This window comes from Brachycentrus maculatus, unplaced genomic scaffold (genome assembly GCF_059751285.1).
Source record: "Brachycentrus maculatus isolate JH-2025_06_01 unplaced genomic scaffold, ASM5975128v1 h1tg000015l, whole genome shotgun sequence".
Lineage (NCBI taxonomy): Eukaryota > Metazoa > Arthropoda > Insecta > Trichoptera > Brachycentridae > Brachycentrus > Brachycentrus maculatus.
The window spans coordinates 442143-467467 of record NW_028280769.1 but is presented as its reverse complement, the minus strand read 5'-3'; the positions used below and the strand labels follow the sequence as shown (position 1 = coordinate 467467).

At 33.1% G+C, this 25325-nt stretch overlaps 2 protein-coding genes across 9 annotated transcripts; one reads left to right on the top strand and one right to left on the bottom strand.

Annotated features, from left to right (window-relative positions):
• Window positions 1-399: 399 nt before the first annotated feature.
• Dysb (dystrobrevin binding protein dysbindin) lies at window positions 400-7240 on the bottom strand. Its single transcript, XM_088264658.1, has 3 exons — window positions 6587-7240; window positions 4256-4417; window positions 400-1407 (listed from the first exon to the last, which is right to left on the bottom strand). Exons 1-3 carry the CDS (start codon window positions 7101-7103, stop codon window positions 1304-1306), a joined length of 783 nt encoding a protein of 260 aa, XP_088120784.1. The 5' UTR covers window positions 7104-7240; the 3' UTR covers window positions 400-1303.
• A 186-nt stretch (window positions 7241-7426) lies between these two features.
• On the top strand, window positions 7427-25237 carry LOC148313316 (uncharacterized). Of its 8 annotated transcripts, none has more exons than XM_088263901.1 (9): window positions 7427-7701; window positions 8011-8098; window positions 9318-9456; window positions 10808-10928; window positions 12539-12648; window positions 14935-15028; window positions 16314-16371; window positions 19753-19896; window positions 20936-25237. In XM_088263901.1, exons 1-9 carry the CDS (start codon window positions 7594-7596, stop codon window positions 23344-23346), a joined length of 3273 nt encoding a protein of 1090 aa, XP_088120027.1. In that variant the 5' UTR covers window positions 7427-7593; the 3' UTR covers window positions 23347-25237. The 8 variants fall into 8 exon arrangements, with proteins under 8 accessions (XP_088120027.1, XP_088120056.1, XP_088120050.1 ...); XM_088263930.1 differs by having other exon boundaries at window positions 12539-12637; window positions 20936-21071; XM_088263924.1 differs by having other exon boundaries at window positions 14940-15028; window positions 20936-21071.
• Window positions 25238-25325: the final 88 nt, after the last annotated feature.

Genomic DNA, 25325 nt, shown 5'->3' with positions numbered 1-25325 from the left:
GTTATGTTACCAAATAATACGGCAACGCCTGACTGAATATTTAGAACAGTTTGCGAGAAGAAGCTGAGCTTTCCTCATTCAGCATTCCTGAGCTGAATTTCTGCCCATATGCAATCACCCACAGTATTTCTTCATTCTTATATTTTCTGAAATTTCTTATACAATTTTAGAACTTTAAATAATGACATTTAAGGTTATGATTTTCTCTAAAGAGAGTACTAAGCTTGTAGTATGATAACACAAGCTGAGGTGATTTTCCTAATTTTAAATAATATTCTTACCTAATTTTGCTGATTTAAATATCATCTAACTTCAGGTTAAGCACAGTGCCTTATACACCACTGGGTGGGAACAAGACTTCAAGACCTCAAAATGAGGCATTTCCATTTTTATTTTTATTTGTACTCCTTAATCATCCAACAAGAATCCAATAAGAATAATTCACGGACTGTGATTTTATGAAGAATCTAATTTAAATATAAAAATAAAACACTTGTATAAGACCACTTTTGAGTTTATCAACGTAGACAACAAGTTTTTATATTATCAACTTCGATAGAACATACGTAGTTCTCAAAACTAGTTGTGTTTCCATTAACCCTTCCCTTACGGTGCTAAAAACTTCCGCGTACACCGGTGATATGTATTTTAAACACCATATGAAAATGTGGTTTAAAAACGGGAAGAATGTGAATATTCCTAAATTTTAGCTTTGGTAATAATAAAAAAAGGGGAAAAAAACATCGCAAGTAGCCGCAATATAGCTAGCGTAGCGACACAACCGCTGCGTAAATTGATCTGCGCACTGCTACCAGCTGGCGGAGTAAACACATACGTTACGACGTGCACATATACTTACAAGGCACGCCATACGCGCACACACAGAAACGTTTGTGTATTGGTGATTTTATCCCCAATTTTTTCATAAATTATTTCCATCGCTGCAAATGAATTACTTTATATTTTAATCATTTTATGTGATACATAATTATTTCACGGAGGAATACAAAAATTGTGAGCCCGTATCTATTATATTTTATATTGATATTTTCATTTGAAAAGTCAAGTTGTAGTAAGTACATATCACCGGGAGGGGAAGGTTAATAAACTCAAAAGTGATATAACTCTCTCCTTATCATTCATTGTTCACTTTCTGTAATATGTACACCTTAAAAAAACACTAGTTCAATAGTGATCTTTTACGCGTGTTTTATTTTTATGTGTAAATCATCATCTTATGTCACAAAGTAAATGCCAAATGAAGAAATAATATGAAGAATGTTTGATGACTAATGCAGAAGTTTTATTTGCTGAGGAAATCGTCCAACTCTGCAGTATCCTCCGTTTCTAGTGTTATTTCTTCCAAGGATGTTTGTTTACTATTTTGCTTGGTAAATGATAATTTTCCTAGAACACACAAAAGACCATCAATCAGAGAGTTTAATATTATAATCCTACTTGGCGCTAAACATAATTAAGACATTGGCACACCATCCCAATTTTTCCTATGGTTAAATTAGACAGGTCTTGGGATCAGTATAATGTAAACCATCATTACTAAATTTTTTTTGACATCTCATCAAAGATGAAGAAGAATATGGAAGTCTGGGCATTTACGGGGCCGACGGTCGTCATAGGCTGGTTTTTGTGATCACTTTACACATGTGTAACCAATTCTACCCATTATTGACAACCACACTACCTAAATTCTTAAAAGTTCTCTATATATAAACCAATTTTGAAACATTGTTCTTCAATCACTAGAGCTTCACTAGAGACATCTATAGGTGAGATGAAAAGAATCTTTTTTTTTGAGCAGAAACTCTTTTATTGGTATGTGAGGTCCGAATCCTGGATTATAATCACACACATCGCTCACTCCTTTCAAGAACGTAATAAATTAAAAATCGTCAATTTTCAGTCGTACATGTTTTCGGAATGCCCAGAAAATGTACTATATCCCAGCAAAAGCAGCATATTTTCAACTTAATATTTACCCGCTACAGGGCAGAAAGTGTTATTTTTGCATTTTGAAGAAAAGGTATGTTTTAATTATTTTAAAAAATATATTTAATATTTTTCAAATGGAGAAAAAACCTTCAGGTTTTACCCAAAAAGATCTGTTGCACAGTAAAAACTTCAATAAGTGGCTTGATATTTATTTTTAATAGATTGTATTATATTTTTAAACTTTAAAAACGTTCTCCTGAAAAATCAAGTTTTTTGATTTATGACGTTCTTGAAAGGAGTGAGCGACATGAGAAACGCCAGAAAATATCATTTTCATTTTTATTATTAAAGCTTATAATTTGACCAGATAATTTATTTACAACATGTTGTAAATAAATAACGTAAACCTCCCGATGGGTCATAGAGCATTTCGAGAATATCTCTTCCACTTTAAAATTTGACAAAACTCTATTTGTGAATGTCATCACAAAATGTCTTTCATTTAGTGCGGGTATGTCCAATTTTTCAATAAGAGAGATTAAATTGGAAACAGAATGTACAAAATAAGGTATTCAGCTAACGAAAATTGATGAGGCAATAGGACATAAAGATTTATCGGATTTAGTGGCGTCTTATTTATAAAATATGACAAGACGAATAAGACAAAAAAATGAGCTATGTGACAAATCTTGATTGATTGAAAATATTGTATCTATTGTGTCTATTGTATTGTTGTAAGTATTGTATTGTTTTAAGGGAACCATATTCATTTATTACTTAACCTTTACCTAAAGAGCCGTAATACATATAGTAAAAAAAATGTGTGTATCTATGAAATAAAGAAATAAAATAAATAAAAAAATATTAACTATACACATTCAATTTCATTTTTAAGACATATAAACTAAATACGTAATAGGCAAGGAGAATTTTCTTGGACAACTAATTAAATTAAATCTGATATCACAAACTTAATTTTTTATTTAATTTTTAGTTTATTTCTATTTATTTCGGTCTTTTATACTATATAATGTATTTGCCATATCGCTCACTCCTTTCAAGAACGTCATAAATCAAAAAACTTGATTTTTCAGGAGAACGTTTTTAAAGTTTAATAATATAATAAAATGTATTAAAAATAAATATCAAGCCACTTATCAAACTTTTTACTGTGCAACAGATCTTTTTAAGTAAAACCTGTAGGTTTTTTCTCCATTTGAAAAATATTTAGTTTATTAAAAAAAATAATTAAACAATACCTTTTCTTCAAAATGCAAAAACAACACTTTCTGCCCTGCAGCGGGAAAATATTAAGTTAAAAATATGCCGCTTTGGCTGGGATATATTGCATTTTCTGGGCGTTTCGAAAACATGCATAACTGAAAATTGACGATTTTTGATTTATGATGTTCTTGAAAGGAGTGAGCGATATGAACCTGCATACTTCACCTCAAGGTTTGGAATAAAAAATATATAAATAAATAAACTTTAACATGTTGTAAAGGTACCGGACGTTATCTTAGGATGAAAAAAAAAATCTCCTTTATGGTTAGCGTAATTTATATTAATTTAAGACATCAAAGAAATAAAAATAATAGTATATTATTTATACCAAAAAAAAATCTCCTTTATGGAAGCGTAATTTATATTAATTTAAGACATCAAAGAAATAAAAATAATAGTATATTATTTATACCAAAAAAGATCTCCTTTATGGTTAGCGTAATTTATATTAATTTAAGACATCAAAGAAATAAAAATAATAGTATATTATTTATACCAAAAAAAATCTCCTTTATGGTTAGCGTAATTTATATTAATTTAAGACATCAAAGAAATAAAAATAATAGTATATTATTTGTACCAAAAAAAATCTCCTTTATGGTTAGCGTAATTTATATTAATTTAAGACATCAAAGAAATAAAAATAATAGTATATTATTTATACCAAAAAAAATCTCCTTTATGGTGAGCGTAATTTATATTAATTTAAGACATCAAAGAAATAAAAATAATAGTATATTTTTTATACCAAAAAAATCTCCTTTATGGTTAGCGTAATTTATATTAATTTAAGACATCAAAGAAATAAAAATAATAGTACATTATTTATACCATTGTGGTTCTAAGGAAAATAATATATTCAATGCGAATATATTTTTTAATAGATTTTGCGCATCAAAATCTAAAATTGCCCTCATTCTTGCCAAATTTGGCTGGAAAATACCCAAACACAGATTTGTTACGTGAATAGATATCGATAATTGCAAAAATAGAATATGATTTATAATATGTTAATATTTACTGGGAAGTTCTCCTTGCGTCTTGTAGAGAGTGATGTCTTGCTGGAACGCATTGGCCGCCTCCAGCTGCCTCTCTTGCAACAGCCTCCTCTGTCTGGACTCCATCTTGCGAGCCTCTTCAGCCTGCTGTTCTGATAACTTGACTCTGCACACTTCTAAAGCGGCTGTAGGAAGAAACAAAAATTATTAGGTGCCGCTCACTCCTTTCAACAACGTCATATATCAAAAAATTGTCAATTTTCAGCTGTGCATGTTTTCAGAATCCCCAGGAAATATACTATATCTTAGCAAAAGCAGCATATTTTCAACTTAATATATACCCGCTACAAGGCAGAAGGTGTTGTTTTTGCATTTTGAAGAAAAGGTATTGTGTAATTATTTTTTTAAACATACTAAATATTTTTCAAATGGAGAAAAAACAACCAGGTTTAACCTAAAAAGATCTGTTGCACAGTAAAAAGTTCAATAAGTGGCTTGATATTTATTTTTAAAACATTGTATTGTATTTTAAAACTTTAAAAACGATCTCCTGAAAAATTAAGTTTTTTTATTCATGACGTTGTTGAAAGGAGTGAGCAATATGTTTATGTAAAAAATCAAAAAGTCCAAACTGTAAAGATCTTATTAATAATATAATCACAATGTAATATGATGCATGCATGTAGAAGAGGCGAAGAATATTTGCAAAGACAGAGTGGTGTGGCGTTCACAAAATAGTTAATCATAAAGTAATAAATATTGATATTTCATAGTGTGAGAATGTAATGTTCTATTTGCAAAAAAAATGTATGGAAATAAAGTATATTAACACACTTCAGACGGGTGTTTTTTACGCCTGCAGACCACTAGCGACGGGATTTTATAATTATGTACATATAGTTAAGACCTTAACAAAGAGATTGGTACATAATATTCATATAAAAACATTGAATATGTAATTCCTTCTATTCTGACTTTGAAATAAGGCCGGCGCAGAAGGTAAAAATATCCTTCCCATCCTTAAGCATCAATCGACCGAATGGGTAGAAATACCTTTCCCGGCCATAGTGTGTTAACACATTGTTGTCAGGCGGCTTGTGGCTTTGTTTTAAAATCACTATTAATATTTTATTATAACTTAATTATAATTTCTACCGGTTTCGAAGCTAACCGCTTCTTTATCAAGACTGATTAACACTAAAACACTATCTTCTTAACAAAATTCAAAATTAGGCAAAGAAGCTTGGGTAGATCTCAAGTGGCTTTATTTTTTGTGTTGATTAGCAGTCACAGTCAAAAGGGAGCAAGGATGATGAGTGATTGGAAACATATTTAATAACGGACTTTTAGCAAAATCATTTACTTGTGTATTTATTAGTTGTAAATTATTATTAATTGCCTTTTTAATTTCTAATATTTCTAAGTAATCTAATTTAAGTTCTTTTTTGCGTGTGTGTAATATATTTAGAGCTTCATTTTTATCAAATAAGTGATTATTTTATAATGGAAAATCACAAAGTTAGTGCTTCAAATATAAATTATAATTATAAAAATTGTTTTAGTATCGATGTGTCCTCTCATCATCACTATTAGATTCATTTTCCATTAATAATTCACCATCATTGTTGAAAGAACAATCTGATAAATTGTCTGCAAACATTCCTTTGTCACTATCATTATTTTCCCAAAGCATAAAATAAAATACAAATAAAAATGACAAACAAAACAATAATGTAACACGCAAGACAACCGACATCAGACTAAAATAACCTAGAAAAAAATTTCTAGAAAGAACTTCACTAGTGATTCAAGAGTAATGTTTCAAAATTGGTTCATATATATAGAGCTTCCAAGAATTTGATTAGTGTGGTTGTCAATAATGGGTAGAATTAGTGAATGTTACACGTGTGTAAAGTGATCACTGAAACCAGCCTATGACGGTCGTCAGCCCCGTAAATGCCCAGACTTCCATATTCTTCTTCATATTTGATGAGATGTCAAAAAATAATAACAAAAAATATTTTTATATGTGTCTCGACAACAATGTGTTAAAAATATATAAAATTTCAATAAGACCCTCAAAGTTCAATGCATTGTTACCATATCCTCTTATTTTTTTGTTGTAAATAGAACACTTATATTCTAATACCACAATTTATACAAAATGTAATGATAAAATTATGAAAAATGTAATGTTAAAAATATAACTGTCAATTTGAAATATTGTAAGAACTGAACCAAAACTAGTTTTTTTCTAATACCACGATTTATACAAAATGTAATGATAAAATGATGAAAAATTGAACATTTTAAATACAACTGTCAATTTGGAATATTGTAAGAACTGAACCAACACAATTTTTTCTCCTTGTACATATGCAGTTGAAACTTGTGCTCCATTTTTCTCTGTTCGAAATCACATCTGTCCACCACTGCTTCTAAATGTATCAATTCCTTTTCGACAACTTCGAACTGTTCACCGAGAACCTTCAATCGACCGAAACAATCATCTACGGCATTTATCACTTTGGGCAAACTCGCCAGTGAGGCGTTTATATTGGAGACGTCTTCCAGGCGCTTCTTGACGTTTTTATGAATTCCCAGCATCATGGCGTCTATGCGCTCCGCTTGCCTGGCGTTTTCCTCGGAAGTTTCGTGAAGCTGGGTCCATTCTTTCTGATATTTCTCCAACAAATCCGCTCCCGTAGAGTAATCAACGGTTTCCGGGAGCGAGAACTCACTTTGCGGTGAATTTTTCGACGATTTCTGGACCTTTGATATTTTCCGACGCACGGTGTTGTTTAAGTTAATACTATTGTTGATACCGTCCTGAACCACTGAATAAAGCTTGTCTCTAAAGCTGTCGAACATTGTAATAGATCAAATAAACTTTTAAGTACACTTTATATATAAACAAGCGAAATAATATGATAAAAATAACATAAAATATGGGTCAAACCAAACGCAGATATCGCGTTTGTTATTATCTGTCAATAACTGTCATTGTCACATGTTCATATTTTCTTTAACATAAATATGGCTACGAAAAAAATTTTTATCAACCAAATTGATAATTGGAACTCTATGCAAGAGTTCCTACTTATTTTTTATTTTATTTATTAAATATTTTTAAGAATACCGCCAAAATTTTATGAAAATAATGTTTGGAACTGCACTAAAAACCATCATTGAAAAGAACAATGTCGAGCTTTCATTCTTTTCCATAGCTCTCCGTAGCTAAAAAATTACTTTTCTTACTTTTAGAGGGACTTATTATATTTTTTTAATACCCTAAAATATAAAAGCTTCATAAAAGATTTTAACAAGAGTAATAAATCAATATTTACTCTTCTCGTACTGAATGAACCAGGAAGAAGAAAGTTTATTAAGAGCCTGGGGAGAGGTAGAGCTGTATGCAAATGTAGCTTGGGCTCCACAATCAAATGACGAGTTTATCACTGCAAATCAGGTATTTTCCTTACGTAGATCATTAGAATATATTTATTTTAATATCATATAAATAGCCTCAGTAGGTGACACATAAAGGGAAACTTACAAAAACGTACAAATAAATTTGACAGAAATCAGTTGTTTTCCTCATTGCTGTCATAATTGGCGTAAAATTATGCCTTCAATTTTTATGAATGTAGTTAGGAAATTCTTTATTAACAAATTATTGAGTAGCTTACCATATTAGTAACTATTAAATTATATTATATAAATATGTCAATAAAAAAATTAAAACACTGCTTATTTTTCTCAAAACTACAATTTTCAGAGACTATGGTCACAAAAAAGAATCCAAGAGTTGAATGCAAGGCAGTTACGAGAACAAAATGTTTCGACTGAACAACATGAAAAATCGCGTATGAAAGTTATATTCCATATTTATAATATAATATCAACCATTTCCAGGCAAATCGTTCTACGTATATACCAATCTAAATCTGTATATCGCCCTGTAAATATCTAAACAACCATATTCTTCTTCATCTATGTTGAGATTAATATAATTCTTTCATTCAAACCCTTATCCGCACCCCAATGGTGCATAGGGCACTGCATCATATAAACGCAGTGTTATCTTGATCATTGTTACACATGATCTTGTGAATGATCACATGAAGGAAAGGTGATCAGCCCTCCGCTTCAGGTACCAGTCCAGGGTAATATTGAATAAATGTTGGAGTGAAAAAATCACATTTTTTTTGTCCGCCTCCGTAGTGTAATGGTTAGCATGCCCGGCTACTGCTCTGGAGGTCCCGGATTCGATGCCCAGGGGGGGGTCACATAAATATTATTACACCAACTATATTTTAATGGAAAATTTTAAACAGTTATATATGACAATCTGTAAGGCTATTTATGAATGCTATATTTATGTAGATAAGTGAAATGTCAGCATTGTGGTTAGTGTTGCAGACTCTTGAATCAGAGTTTCTGGGTTCAAACCCGCTCTACCACAATTTGACACCTATTTCTAAAAATGAGCCGCTTAGGCTCACAGAAATAGTATGAAATTTAAGAATTTTTGTAAAAAAAAAAACAAATATTTGTCTTTATTAAAAAATAAAACAAAAAGCATTTTCTTAAAGAAGTTAATTTTATAAAATTAAACAACTTTGTTCTAACCACTTTTTTATTATTAGTACACTTTAACTGACCGGTTTCGACAAGAACCTTGTCATCATCAGGGTTTATTAAATTCTCATAGTTAATTACATTCTTTTACTCCTAAATGTTATTTTTATGTTTTAGAATTTAATAAACCCTCATGATGACAAGGTTCTTGTCGAAACCGATTGGTTAAGTGTACTAATAATAAAAAAGTGGTTAAAACAAAGTTGTTTAATTTTATAAAGTTTAAAATGTGCCACAAAGTATCTGCGGAAAACATTCAAGAAAAGTTAATTTTAGCAACACTCACTTTTTATCTACTTTTAGGGTCATAATGTCAGCACTAATCAGCTCTTCAGCGGCTAGTGATTACAATAATTTATTTTAGTAATAAATTAATACTTGTTTTCTAGAAATAAAATTTCTAAGGTCATACTGTTGACTATGATAATTTCTTTTATTTTCCAGATAACCCAGTGAGAGACCAAAGTGCTTCCAATGAATGCACCGAGAATCATTGTTGCGAAAGGAAGCTCGCTGTCTGCGATGTTATTCCAGAGTCTAGGCTTGCTCGCTTTTATGGAAATTTTTATTACAATGAAGAACGGTGGGTTCTATTGGCATAATTTTTTTAGGTAGCACATTACTTTTCATCTTTTTGATTAGGTCACGCAAAGATCTCTTCGATTCTGTTATTCAGTTTATTTTTATTTAACAAGCAATATATACATTCCCTTTAAGTCTAAATATATACACCTCAAGTATTGAAACATCAATTGGAGGTGTATACATTCTTTCAATTATAAATTTAAAAGAAATACTCTATTTGAAAAAGTAGAAAAAACCTCTTCAGAGACACAAAACCTATCATTCAAAGAAATATTGTTCAATAATGGCCTCAAATATTAAAATACATTTAATTTTGAACATTTTTAATTTGTTGCCGACGGATGTTAGAGGTCAAAATAAAATTTGGAACAAATGCAAAATACAGGAATGGGAATGGAAAAAAATGGAATGAATCAAGAGTTAATTTTATGAAAATCGTAAATTGTATATATTATTCTCAATATTATTAATATTTAAAGCATTTACTTAGTGGTTAGTCATTTTTACTTATTTTTTTTTACAAAAATGTTAATAATATTAGTATATAACCACGGTAAGTGGTTATTAACATTTCATATTATTATTAACATTTTTCTAAAAAAATTAATAATTTGTATTTATTCTAAATTTTTCTCTCTTTTTTGTGTGTATATTAGGTTGAAATGGTTAAAAACAAAAAAAAATGTATTCAAAAAGAACTCCACCGACAAGACACACAAGGTGGCTTGGTGGGTCTTTGTAAAATATTTTTTTTGTAAAATATGTTTAAAATTATGATTTAAATAAATTAATAAAATTTATGTTAATAAAAAAAATATATCAATTTGAAGACAGGCACAGTTAGGTAAACATTAGACTGCGAAACTGATGTGGCCGGTTCAATTCCCGCCAATTGCAAAATGAATTCAAGAATGATTTATTTTTAATTGGTCTGGGTGTTTGTGATGTATTTTTCACATTTACCCTCCCTATCCTTACTATCCTACCTACAGACAAGCCTCTAAAATAGACGCTTTGCGAGTTACTCCTTTCAAAATAATATATAAAAGGCGTATATATTATTTCAATTCTTAATTTATAAGATATACTCCTTTCAAAGTAGTAGAAAAACGACTTCTGAGACACAAAACTTATCTTTCAAAGAAAAATTGTTTAACTCCATTGTTACAGCCATCTGTAGCTCTTCTAAAAACCGATCAAAAGAGATAGAGAATGGTTAGTCACAGTAAGCCACTTACAGCTCTTCTTGCTATAGTTCTACAATTTTCTCTGCGGGTCTCATTTGGATATATATCCCAGTATCATAACTCACTAATATCCATATATAAGCATTGTATACTTTATTAAAGGGAGAGCTGTTATACTTTGGATAATGGAGAGTCATCATTTATAGCGAAACTACCGATTGATGCAGTTTATGACGATGCTGATGATGATGATGACAATCTTGAATGCTGGATGTTGCCAGAGGTGAAAAAAATATTTCACATTTTAATTTGACAGACATTAAATGGGTTGCTGTCATATTTACTAGAATCATTTTCGAATAACAAATTTTCCACAGTTCGCTCACTCCTTTCAACAACGTCATATCGCTCACTCCTTTCAAGAACGTCATAAATCAAAAATCGTCAATTTTGAGTTGTGCATGTTTTCGTAATGGCCAGAAAATATACTATATCCCAGCAAAAGCGGCATATTTTTAACTTAATATTTACCCGCTACAGGGCAGAAAGTGTTATTTTTGCATTTTGAAGAAAAGGTATTGTTTAATTATTTTTTTAAATAAAGTAAATATTTTTCAAATGGAGAAAAAATATTCAGGTTTTACCTAAAAGGATCTATTGCACAATAAAAAGTTGAATAAGTGGCTTGATATTTATTTTTAAAACATTGTATTTTATGTTTGAACTTTAAAAACGTTCTCCTGAAAAATCAAGTTTTTTGATTTATGACGTTCTTGAAAGGAGTGAGCGATATATAAAAAACATGACTTTTCAGGAGATCGTTTTCAAAGTTTAAAAATATAATAAAATGTATTCAAAATAAATATCAAGCCACTTATTGAACTTTTTACTGTGCAACAGATCTTTTTAGGTAAAACCTGAATGTTTTTTCTCCTTTTGAAAAATATTTAGTATATTTAAAAAAAAAATAATTAAACTGCAAAAACAATACTTTTCGCCCTAAAGCGGGTAAATATTAAGTTAAAAATATGCCGCTTTTGCTCAAATTTAGTACATTTTCTGGGCATTCCGAAAAGATGCACAATTGGAATTTGACGATTTTTAATATGTGACGTTGAAAGGAGTGAGCGAGTTGTCATCCATGGAAAGATTTTTTATAATTAACTGTTTAGTTATAATCACTTGAATCATTTTCGGATAAATAACTACCCACAGTTATTCCTATTCTTCTTTTTTATGTCTTTTCACCCATCTAGAGTGCTCTAGCCAGTGTCGAGTTATTTTTTATTAACACATTTTACATTTGATTTTAAAATATTAGTATTCCTGTCAGTGGGGTTAGTTTTATTAGTAATGTTAGTTTGTTTAGTGAGTTATTTTATATTTATAATACACCTTTGTATGGCTCGACTCTGGCCATGACAGATTCTTCAGTTCTTTGGACACGTTGCGCATGGCAACGAGGATAGCCTGGAACGACTGGTTGTGATCGATAGCCTGGAGGGGAAGAGAGGGAGGACCGATCAAGTTAAGGCGGCAGCAGGCACCTCGGTGGTTGGAGCGCTACGTGCAGCATAGTCAAGGGATAACTGGAGAAGAATCATTGCTTCCACAAGGGTCATAACCCTCAGTAATGAGGAACAAGATGGAGAAGAGAGAGAATATTACATTTTGTATACTTTATAATAAATAATGTTTTTTTCTTTTTAAGTATGTTATTGGTTTGAAAAATACTTATCTGTAAGTAAACAAGGATGAATATTGAAAACAAGGAATTAATAATTATATTATATTTTAAACATTTTCTAATTTAATTATTGTTGCATCATTTAATTACTTTGAAGGGAAATGTACAAAAAAATGTATTTTATTTTACTAACATTTATTTTTCAGGTTGATTACTGGTATCAAAAGCTGACTGGCAAAAATGGCGAGACTTGCGTCCAATCTGATGCGTTTGTGGATCCGTGCATTGTCAGCTCTTCATTAGCGGTACCAGAAAAGTATATGTTACCTATTATTATTGTCTTTTTTTTATAAATTGGGATAATAATACAAAGTGTACACTAGATTAAGGTTTACCTTCTTAACCAATGGTACTCAACCTTTTTTTTCTTTGGACCCCAAACATAAATTTTTTATATTATTTATATACAAAGCATTTACTTTGTGGTCAAACATTTTAATTGATATTAGTAATGTTAGTAAATAACCACTCACCGACTACTTCTGTCTACCGGTTTCGAGACGTACCCGTCTCTTCGTCAGGACATACACTACAATTTAACAATCATGCGAACAACACTACACCACACCCACTTAGTACTATTCACATACACTATCACTACACATGCAAAACATGCAGAGCGAGTTGTTAGTCCCACCATGCTTTTGGGAAACTAAATAATAAAGTAAAAAATGTAATATAAATATACGCAGGTTGGAAACTATATTAGGATTCAAAGAGAAGGGGGTAGGTTCTGGGAAGTGGGAGGAGTTGAGTTAGGAGCTGATCGGTTCAATGTTACGTCGAATAAAGGGCTGTATGGAAAATTTATTTGGTTATTTATTAATTGGATGTTATTTTTAATGGATTTTCTAATGTGAAACATTTCCATATTATTTAATTTTAGCCCTTTATCATTTGTGTGTAGTATTTTTACCCCTGTTTCTTTATTAAATTCGTGATTGGACTCTATCAAATTGGAATTGGAACGAATTTAATAAAGAAACAGGGGTAAAAATACTACACACAAATGATAAAGGGCTAAAATTAAATAATATGGAAATGTTTCACATTAGAAAATCCATTAAAAATAACATCCAATTAATAAATAACCAAATAAATTTTCCATACAGCCCTTTATTCGACGTAACATTGAACCGATCAGCTCCTAACTCAACTCCTCCCACTTCCCAGAACCTACCCCCTTCTCTTTGAATCCTAATATAGTTTCCAACCTGCGTATATTTATATTACATTTTTTACTTTATTATTTAGTTTCCCAAAAGCATGGTGGGACTAACAACTCGCTCTGCATGTTTTGCATGTGTAGTGATAGTGTATGTGAATAGTACTAAGTGGGTGTGGTGTAGTGTTGTTCGCATGATTGTTAAATTGTAGTGTATGTCCTGACGAAGAGACGGGTACGTCTCGAAACCGGTAGACAGAAGTAGTCGGTGAGTGGTTATTTACTAACATTACTAATATCAATATATTTTTTAAGTTACGCGAGCTGCAACACTATACTAGTATGGTGAAAAAATCAACCCCCCGCCCTTTGGAAAACAATTTTGAGATTTAAAAATTATAAACTAAAACAAAATAATAATAATACATATCGCTTATCAGCATACTGTTCAACACAACAAAATTATTTGCACGCGTACTTTTGTCTGTCAAATATTTGTTTTTGGAAAAAACCTTGCGTGTGCAATAGCAACACTCTTATACTAGATCTGATGTGGACCATAATGACAATCCTTTTCTGATGTTACTATTTGTGAGGCAGAGTTGAGACGAATGTACGAAATTTACTATGCCCAATTCTTTCTCTGTACAACCCATCCCTTGAAAATCATGGATGGGGCTGCACATAAAATCTTGGCAGCCGCATGCGGCCCGCCAGCCGCGAGTTCAGCATCGATGCTCTAAACTATGATGGTGGTTTCCACCTCAACCATATGTCCTTGGATATCCACTTCTTCTTCAGTGAAGGTATCTTTAATAGGGACATAATCCTTCTGGTATAATTCAGCGTACGGCTGGCGAGTATTTATTTAAGGATTTTTTATTTTTTATTTTTAAAAGAGAAATATTTGTTTATAGACTTGGCGTTTAATTTGCAGAACTCCATTTTAAATTATATTTTAAATGTTAACTTTTTTTCACTTTGATATTTTGATCTGTTTTTAACATTTAAATACAATTTAGTTGACTCTAAAAATCAGTGTTTTATTTTAACATTAACCATAGAAATATTTGAGTTTTTATTATTTACAAAAATGCTTCAGTATCATACTATGTATTTCTATGAGCCCAAGCGGTTCATTATTAAAAAAAGGTATCAAATTGTGGTAGAGTGGGTTTGAACCCAGAAACTCTTGGCTCGAGAATCCGCGACACTTACCACGGGACCACAACCCGACACTTAAAATACCCTTTTCTTTACAAATTATGAATTTTTTTTAAAATAATAAAACCTTATTGTAATACTAGCTGTTATAGATAGTAAGTTTACAATGCATAATAATAATTAATGATAATTTTGACAAGTTATGTTAATCAGTCCAGATGGGATCTACAGAGACTCGCCAGAAGTGTCCCCCGCCCTCTCACGCACGCGGCCGGGTGTGAAGATTGTGCAAAGCAACACAAAAAAGGTAAGTTATACAGTTTAGCAGAGGCCGTGGATGAACCTCCTTCTTTTTCTGTGTGTGCCTTGTAAGGTCACCCCAACGTTGGCGATCACTATGGGAAAAGCTTGGCGGCCACTCCACTCCTCTTGTCCCAGTCCAGTCGCGAATGTTGTGAAGCCACGATGTTCGGTTTCTGCCAGGTCCTCGGCGTCCTTCTATTTTTCCATCATTATAATTTTGCAAACGTAACCCAGATATGAACCTCAGTACAAACAAATTCTACGAGAAGTATCAAGAACAATGTTGCGTTGGCATTTATAATTCAAGATAGAACTTGTAGTGACATCTGAGGAGCTCTACACATAATTTGTTAAGGGTTATATCAAATTATATCCATTGTCAAAATTCACTAGGTACCTCCTACAGGGACAGAGGTACAGTTTGCTTCAAACGATACTAATGGGTAAAATTGAAAAGTAGTGTGGTACCGGCAGAAGGCAAACATCTTGGCTGCGCATTATAAGGGATTCGACTGGGATGAGACATGTGGGTCCAAGGTCCAAGGCTGTTCCGGGTCATGCAAGACAGAGAAGCCTTCTCCAGAGTGATTGCCAACGTCGGCGGGATCTGACACGGCACAGGAAGAAGAAGATATAAATTTTACGTCATACCTTTGTTAGCTAGTGCTTAGTATGTCTAGCTAGGGTGCTGGAAGTCTTTGATTACCATGAGATTCAAAATAAATATGAGTGATTTTTCATAGTAATATTTATTTAATACTGCCCAGGACTGGTATCTGAAACGCAGGACGCATCGCCTTATATTATAATTAACAATCAATATAACACTACGTCGTTGCTGATAGTGCCCTATGTACCTTTTATTGTGGATAAGGGTGAGAAGGAGAATATGTTATATCGACAACTCAATAAATATTTAGTTAATTAAAAATAAATATAAGTAATTTTTTCACTGTAATATTTATTCAATATTACCATGGACTGGTACCTGAAGCGGAGGACTGATCACCTTTCCTTCATGTGTAAAACGATCATGATAACACTGTGTTTAAAAGACACAGTGCCCTATGCACCATTGGGGTGCGGATAAGGGTTTTATTATTATTATTATTATTATTAATTATTTAGGTAAGAAATATTTGGGTAGGCTGTCACAGCTCTATACACACACCTCAACACTTGAGTTTTACTTGGTAAATACCGGTAAATAGTGGTATTTACCAAGCAAAACTTAAATTTAAAATGCTTACAAGGCCACTAACATAAAACATTACGATTCTGTGTTTCAGATTTTCAAATCAGAAGGCAAAGAAAACGATTTAGCCACATTGCAAACTACAAGACAAGGTATTTTAATGATTCTGTTTAAAAAATAACATGGAATTAAATATGTTAGCTTTTTTTACAGATATCTCAACAGTCCGCCTCCGTCCGTCTCTTATGTCCGCCTCCGTAGTGTAATGGTCAGCACGCTCGGCTACCGTTCTAGAGGTCCCGGGGTCGATTCCAAAGGGGGGTAAAATAAATATAAGTGATTTTTTCACAGTCATATTTATTCAATATTACCCTGGACTGGTACCTGAAGCGAAGGGCTGATCACCTTTCCTTCATGTGTAAACCATCAAGATAACACTGCGTTTATATGACGCAGTGCCCTATGCACCATTGGGGTGCGGATAAGGGTTTTATTTATTATTATTATTATCTCAACAGATCTAATGAGGTTTTTTTAAGATAAGGCAAGACAATAAGATAAGACAATATATAATAAGAAAATATAAAAGAAGTTTCAAAGGACTATCATTTCTGATGGTTTAAATAATTACTTTATGCCCTTTGTATTATTAATTTTTCTGCCCATAAACTTTCATATTTACTTCTTAATCATGTATACACAGGGTGGCATAAAAATTTATCACTCTATGGGAAGATGTCACATTTTTTGCAAATGGTGGCGTCATACGTCAATCAAATTTGTTATTTGTGAACTAGACAGCTCGGCTGTCCAAATTTAAAACACAGTAAGGGACATTTTTTTGTACTAGGTTTTTTTTGCATTTTTGGACTAAGTAGAGTCTACTTAGTCCATAAATGCAAAAAAAACCTACTACAAAAAAAATGTCCCTTACTGTGTTTTAAATTTGGACAGCCGAGCTGTAGTAAACAAACAAATTCAGGGTGGCGCAAAATAAATCATCCAATTGTGTTTTTGGTTTGGACATGTGGAACGAATGAGCGAGGAAAGAATGGCGAAACAAATTTATGAGGCGAATGTGGTTCGAAAAAGGTGCAGAGGAAGACCGAGAAAAACTTGGCACGATCAGGTATGCCAAATACTTGAAAGCGGTCAGGTTTGAAATAATCGGTGAGTATGTATGAGGAGATGCATGCACAACACATAGAATTATCATGGCAAAAACATGTCAAATTGATATACGATATCGATTTAACAAATACTGAAAGCCTGAATGCAGTCGAAGTGCGTATGTATGAGGAGATGCATGAACGTGAAAAAGGCGAAGAATGTTTGCAAAGACAGAGTGGTGTAGCGTTCTATTCTCTCTGCCTACCCCTGCGGCGAAGCAGCGTGATGGTTAGTTAGTTAGTTTAGTTTTTTTTTTAATAAATAAAAAAAATGATTTTGAAGTGTGGAAATCTTTATTTGAACTTTTACAATTTTTTCTGTCAAGTAGATAAGATGATATGTGTCAAGTGGCTGCCGCCAGTGCTGATAAATATTAATGCCCGTTTTATGAATCCGTTTGTATTCTGCAGCTGTCTTGTTTACAAATCGCTCACTCCTTTCAAGAACGTCATAAATCAACAAACTTGATTTTTCAGGAGAACGTTTTTAAAGTTTAAAAATATAAAACAATGTATTAAAAATAAATATCAAGCCACTTACTGAACGTTTTACTGTGCAACAGATTTTTTTAGGTGAAACCTGAAGGTTTTTTCTCCATTTGTAAAATATTTAGTTTATTTAAAAAAATAATTAAACAATACCTTTTTTTCAAAATGCAAAAACAACACTTTCTGCCCTGTAGCGGGTAAATATTATGTTAAAAATATGCCGCTTTTGCTGGCATATAGTACATTTTCTGGGCATTCCAAAAACACGCACAACTGAAAATTGACGATTTTTGATTTATGACGTTCTTGAAAGGAGTGAGCGAAATGCCAAATACGATTGGCAGATGACACGATTTGTAAAAAATTATAATATCTTCTAATAGGGTGATTAATTTTGCGCCACCCTGTATTTACAAACGACTAACCAAATGCGAGTTGCCACATTTTCTGTTATTAATCTGTCAAGATTATCTTGTTAATAGTTCCTCGAGGGTTTAATACGGTATTTGTGCATTTTTTTAAACATTTATTTGTTAACTACACAACATACATATAAATACATATCGCTCACTCCTTTCAACAACGTCAAATGTAAAAAATTGTCAATTTTCACTTGTGCATGTTTTCGGAATGCCCAGAAAATGTACTATATCCTAGCAAAAGCGGCATATTTTTAACTTAATATTTACCCTCTACAGGGCAGAAAGTGTTGTTTTGCATTTTGAAGAAAAGGCATTGTTTAATTATTTTTTTAATGTACTAAATATTTTTCAAATGGAGAAAAAACATTCAGGTTTTACCTAAAAAGATCTGTTGCACAGTAAAAAGTTCAATAAGTGGCTTGATATTTATTTTTAATACATTTTATTATATTTTTAAACTTTTAAAACGATCTCCTGAAAAATCAAGTTTTTTTTAATATGACTGATTTTTTGGTATGTTGAAAGGGGTAAGCGACATATAAATACATATACTGTATACATTCATTGAAAAAATTACAAACATAATTAACTTTTTTTGCAGCCACTAAGCCACCTTGTGTGTCTTGTCGTTGGAGTTTCTTTACATAGGTTTTTTATTGTTTTTTTTTATATTTTAACCTAATATGTATACAGACAAAAAAAGAGAGAAAGAAATATCAAAATTAATTTGTATAGAATTAACTCTTGATCCCATTCCTTTATTTTGCCTTTGTTACATATTTTATTTTGACCTCTCACCTCCGTCGGCAACTAATTCAAAATGTTCGAAACCATATATTAAGAAATGGATATACATGGTCTGGCAAAAAGACCTCCCTCACAGCTCAGCGAGTTTAAAAATATATTTCAGTTATTTCTAAGGCAACCACCATTTTGTATGTGTGAATGTGATAATCTCTCTTCTGGATTCTTCTTATACTCCTATGAGACAATCCCAGAGCAGCTGCCTGGGATTGTCTGATAGGAGAATACATAATGCTTTGGAGATTGCTAGATGGACCCTCTCACATATGCTACATTTTCCGGAGTTGTTACAGTCCAAGGTTGGCATTGCGATTTCGTATTTAGTGAAAAACCTGTTATTCTAAAGTTTGATGGCTAAACTTGAATTGTTTTTTATCTGGAACGGAATCATATCGGTCAAGTTAGAACTGAATGCGAATGAATGGTTGCTGAGTAGTATTTACAGAACCACTATTACAAATATACTCATGATGCGTGATGCTCACATCCCTACGCCATTGAGCCTACTAAAATTGGCACCTATGCTGCTATCCATATGCGCCGATGCATCCTTATCACAACTCACACAGTGTCTTCTCTGAATGCGAGAGGTCTTTTTACTGGACCCTTAATTGGTGGGATATGTAATATTTGATCACATTGTTTGTAGGCAGGAACATCCCCGGACTTCTGTTACAGCTGGACTCTGTGTACCCGGAACTGAAACTGCCTCATCATCTTTCTAACCTCACTATTAATATTTCATTTTCATTCTTTACCTATGAAAATATCGAACTAGGACACAATGGCACTGGTAAGTGGATTTTTTCTCTTTATTTTAAATTCTTTTGCATTTCACAATATATTAAAATTACAAGTACAAAAAAATAATATTAATACAAAAAAAGATCCCACAAAAGCGTGGCCTGTGTGGGTAAATATTTTATTTTAGCCTTTAATAAAGGGCGCTGGCAAGAATACAATATATATCAGATAAAAAAATACATTAAAAGTGCTAATATAAACTACAAATATTTGTATTATTTTTTGACATCCCATCAAAGATGAAAAAGAATACAGAAGTCTGAGAATTTACGGAGCTGACGACCGTCGTAGGCTGGTTTAAGTGATCACTTTACAACTTTTTACATTTTTTTGATGAGATGTCAAAAAATAATATGAAAATATCTCCTGTAATTGGAGATAATCCAGATTTTGTGAACAAGTATTTGGACACACTCAAAATGTTGCAAACAAATATTTGATTTAAACAAAAAAAAAATATATCAAAATTATGAAAATGAAAAAAGTTTGCAAATATGTACTATAAGAATTAAATAATATGTATGTTTATTCTAATTTTTAAAAGTGAAACTTTTATCTGTGCAGCACATTCATCATGCTCTATTCGAAGATAAGTTTTTTTTAAACCTGTCTTTTCTTTTGACTGCTCCACAAAACTCCTTGGTGTATTTTTATTGTTATAGTTATGGACACATTCGTCTTGTTTTTTTTTTTTAATATCATTATATCGTGGGTATACTGGCAAAAAAATTAACTCTAAAATCCCTGTTTTAACAATCCCTGGTATTTAAAGCTTTTAGCCTGAATAAAATACCCGCTAATAAACTTAAAGTTGAATTTACTTGTAAAACCACATAAATATGTGATCATATATATGACATTTCAAACTACTTAGTGTATTGCCAGTTTATAGAAAGTTGAAAACTTTATAATATGCATCATTAAGCATCAATTGCATATTTTCGAGTTAACGTTTTATGCCAGTACACCCACGATATGTTAGTTTTAAAATTAGCACCCACCCACAGCAAACCCACCCTTTTTTGCAGATTTCATTAAATCTGGAATCAACAACGCTCTGTACAATCCTTCCCTTGAAACTGACGAAGAGAAAATACTGTTCACGAAGGTGTACGGAAAATCGGTGCAAAATGCTTGGAGACTCAACCAATACTTGCTGTTTGATAACAAAGGAAAAGTTCAAACACCCATATTTCCCATTACGCCCGGTCTTTCTTTAGTTTTAGAGAAATCCCTACAAAACTTCAAAACCCACATGAAGAATGTATATTCCAATAACGATCAGCACAACAAACAGAAAAAACCCACACCCATACACTCTCAATCGAGAAAAATCATTCAAAGTCGGCACAAACATAAAGCCCCGCGGATACAAAGTGCGCTGAAGAGCAATTTGCTGAATGTCGAAGCCCCGGAATTCTATCCAGATCCTCAGGTTACCAAACGCCACCAGAATGCGATAAGATCTGGGTTGTACGAACTGTTCCCAAAGGCTCTGTCGCAAAATAATCTACTCAAAGCCATGAGTATCGTGAAAAACGCCGCCACATTTCCATCACCCGCAGTTTCCGCAGCAGTAAACGTTCAAAGGCCACATATGCCATCTCCCAAAAATTCGATAACTCCAGAAATCTTACAACAGAAACTGTACTATAACAATTTAGTTAGTCTTTACCAGCAAACCATAATTTGCTGCAGTCAAAATCAAATGACTGTAAGTAATGAAAATGAGTATGATGTAAATGCACAAAAACAAGGTGACATTCATAAAACGACACCTCAACTGGTCCATCCTATTTTTCCGATTCTGAATAACCAGGTTGTGCCGGCTCATCAGAAATCCATTCCGGTTTATCAGAAACCTGTAGATACTTATATGGGTCGCCAGCCGAAAATACCTCAGTCTGCTTCATTCAACAATGTTAAGAACCAAACCGGTATTCAAAATAATAATCTCATTTTACTAACTAATAGTAAAAAGAACAAATTGAAAGATTCATCCAAAACTCGGTCTTTAGAAAACATTAAACTTTCATCGCAATCTGTGGATTTGCAAGCTGAAAAAACAAGTAAAGATTGTCACGTTTTAGAAAGACAATGCAATGACTATTCCAATGCTACAAGTAATCAAACAAATTATCAAAAACCTTTTGGGAAACAAAATAAATTGTCTAGAAATTCATCCTTTGGCAGTAACAATTCATTATCAAAAAGACGGGACCAAATTCCCTATGAAAAAAATTACAATTCAAAAGCGCAAACTAAATCATTTTCAAACGAAAGTGGGGCTTCTTGTACGGAAAAGAAAACTAATTCTCCCTCGTATTCTAGGAGAAGAAAGAAAGATAGTAAAGATGTGAAAAGTGAGATGGACAATAACGCTGTCATTAAACCTATAACGTTGTTAAGAAAGACCCCAAACTCACCGACTACTTTTAGTAGAGATGATTCCTTCAACAACTGCGCAGATATTTCACCCAAACGTTCACCCAAACCCAACCAATCCCCGAGAAAGAGTGAATCTCCAGTTTTAGATTGTCGATCTTCAATAGTCAGCGATGTAGAGCAACCATCTCTAAATAACTCGCCGAAAGCTAAGTGCAGCATTTCCGTCGGAGGTAACGAGTCACATAAACCGTCATCCCTAAGTCCATCAAAGGAAACAGAAATAATAAAGTGCAATAAATTTTCTTCAGTCGATCACATACCAGCCAAGAACTCGAATCAATGTAATTTTCCCGCAACTCGTAAAAAGAAACCACCGGGTCCCGCTGTCATGGAAGTACCCGCTGTTACAAGTAGAAGAAGATTATACAGTGCCGTTCTAAGTAACAGTAATGCAGTCGAACACCACGCTGTGAGTTCATCAAGCTGTGATACATTTTCACCATTATTCCTAGCCCAAGAATCAGATACGAACATCATGAATAAGGCATCGAAAGAGGATACACAAATAAAGACTGTATATTCCATACCGGGCAATCAGTCTCTTTGTTCTTCAGTAGAAACGATTGGTTCGACTGATGCCCATTTTGAGAAACTGGAAAGAGAGGCTTTGGAGCAATACAAAGTATCTGATGAGAGTTTAAACCGCAAGTTTGAAGAGCTAGAAAGGCAAGCTATAGAACAATACAGCGGAACGAGTAATAGCAACACAAGTTGCGGGGAATGCAGCTCACAGCAGAAATTAAAGAATTATGAAAATGCTACAAATGAAAAACCTTCAAAAAGTGTTCCCCAAACACCCAAGACCATAGACAGCGTTGTAATTTATTCGACCACAAACAATAAACAGGGCAATACGAATGTAAACAAAAAATCCAAACATTTCAAAAAGGCGGGAACAAAGTTGACAAACAAACAAATTAAAAATCCTCATTCCCCTATTCCGACATCTCCTAGAATTGAAAAATGTGAAGGGTCAAAGAAGAAAAAGTAATGAGTAGTTTTACATAAGAGACGTTTATTGTAGTATCCTAATAAAACATTACATCTTTCATTTATATTTTTATTTCTTGATTAAATTATCTGTAATACCTACAAGAATTTTATATGGATGTTGTTCTTACTTCTTCATGAGCTCTCTGACCTCCACTGCTGGATATAGGTCTCTTAGTTGCTGCTTGCAGCCAGTTTTTACCTCCCACAGCGACTATGTCGTCGGACCATCTCCTTTGGGGTTTACACGACACCTCTTTTACTCTCCCAAATTATCCATCAACTTTACATATCTTCTAGTTTGGTTGTTTTCCTGGTATCTTAATTTTTTATTTTATAAATCTGGCTAAAACCAAGCATGGATGTGCACTTAAGCTTCTCTGCATTTTATATGGATCACACACAGATTAATTTGGAAGATTATTTAGAATCATTCCGTTGGTGTAAAAATGCAACACGCAGTGGCGTGCACAGAGTTTTAATCAGGGTAAGCAGTAGGGTTGGGTAAGGATAAGGCATAGTAAGTACTGGTTGTTTTTCTATATGGAACGCGAGTAATCCAGGGTAGGCACTGCTTTTCTGCCTATGTAGAATGCACGCCTCTGGCAACACGTATAATAAACAAAAAAGATAATGGCGGTTTTCATCTAAGCCGACTTTAAATGTATCATTCATGATGACATTAGGAGTATAATCAAAAGGAATCCAATTAGATATCATAAGCATCTTGAATCTCCAGAATGTACGAGATTGGACAGGGATAAGAACCGCCGGGGTGCTGTTTAGAGCTGCCCAAGACAAATACATTACTCTCAAGTGATGATAGTCAACATAGTCAACAACATCATGACATGACACGCATAGAAGAAGAAGCAAAAAGCTTGAATGAGAATAAAGATCATAATTATTATCCAATTTATATAAATTAACTAGCCTTACCCAACCACGTGTTGTGACTCAGTCTGGTTAAATTGCCCACAAGCATTTCACAATGCTTTTAATGGCAGCGCTCTCTGTTTGTCCAACAGAGAGCGCTGCCATTGGGGTGAAAATAACTGTTAAATAATTAACATGTCACATGATTTGACAAGACGTGTCAAATTTTCAAAGCAACCGGTGAATTACTTTAGGAGATTAAGAGTTTGAACAAACGAACATTTCCATTTTTTTTTGTATAATTGTCATTGACTTTTCATTATTAGTATCGTATGCATATCGTATTAGATGTCAAAAAGTAAGAAGAAAATAAAACTCCTAGTCAAACATTTGTAGGTTATACGTCACTCTACCACAAGTTTAGTGCTATTCTAATGGTAGGGACTGACCGGAGCCATTTCGTCGTAACGTAACACGTTAAGGCGTTTGTTGCACACACGGAATTGCACGGAATTTTACCGTCCGGCGCGTCAGTTAGCATATAAAACGGATGATTGGCTTAGATTGGCTAGTGCTTTTTTCCATTTTTCTTCGGATCGATGCTCTTGAACGGTGCGTGAACACGTTGCGCGTAAACTGTCGTAGTCGCTTTCATTTTTTCAAAACCGGACTGCCGGACGGTAAAATTCCGTGTAGTGCACAAGCGGCTTTACGATGCGAGCATTCGTATAGTCAGTACAGCGAACCGAGCGCTCCATCCATAGTTTCGGATGCTCGCTGATGCTCGCCGCGACGTTAAGGTGAAGACTGACCGGAGCATTTCGTCGTAACATAACGTCGTAACATCGCTCGCGACGAGCATCACCGAGCAAAACTATGGATGGAGCGCTCGATTCGGTGTACTGACTGCCTGAATGATCGCATCGTAACGTGTTACGTTACGACGAAATGCTCCGGTCAGTTTCACCTTACTAAATCGCTCGAAATCAGAGGTTGGCAGTGACGTCTGTGTGATCTAGGTCAAAGGTTATATACTAGTATATCTAGATAATATATACTAGTATGATCTAGATTATATGCGTACAGACTTATCTTTGCAACCGT

What these genes read in the sequence shown, in the direction of transcription:
- Dysb (XM_088264658.1), bottom strand. Translation starts at nt 7,103, where the DNA reads ATGTTCGACAGCTTTAGAGACAAGCTTTATTCAGTGGTTCAGGACGGT. An exon ending in GTACAAGGAGAAAAAATTGT is followed by an intron (nt 4,418 to 6,586) that starts GTTGGTTCAGTT and finishes TTCTTCCTACAG; the next exon opens with CCGCTTTAGAAGTGTGCAGA. An exon ending in GACGCAAGGAGAACTTCCCA is followed by an intron (nt 1,408 to 4,255) that starts GTAAATATTAAC and finishes TGTGTGTTCTAG; the next exon opens with GAAAATTATCATTTACCAAG.
- LOC148313316 (XM_088263901.1), top strand. Translation starts at nt 7,594, where the DNA reads ATGAACCAGGAAGAAGAAAGTTTATTAAGAGCCTGGGGAGAGGTAGAG. An exon ending in TGCAAAGCAACACAAAAAAG is followed by an intron (nt 15,029 to 16,313) that starts GTAAGTTATACA and finishes TCTGTGTTTCAG; the next exon opens with ATTTTCAAATCAGAAGGCAA. An exon ending in ATTGCAAACTACAAGACAAG is followed by an intron (nt 16,372 to 19,752) that starts GTATTTTAATGA and finishes CATTGTTTGTAG; the next exon opens with GCAGGAACATCCCCGGACTT.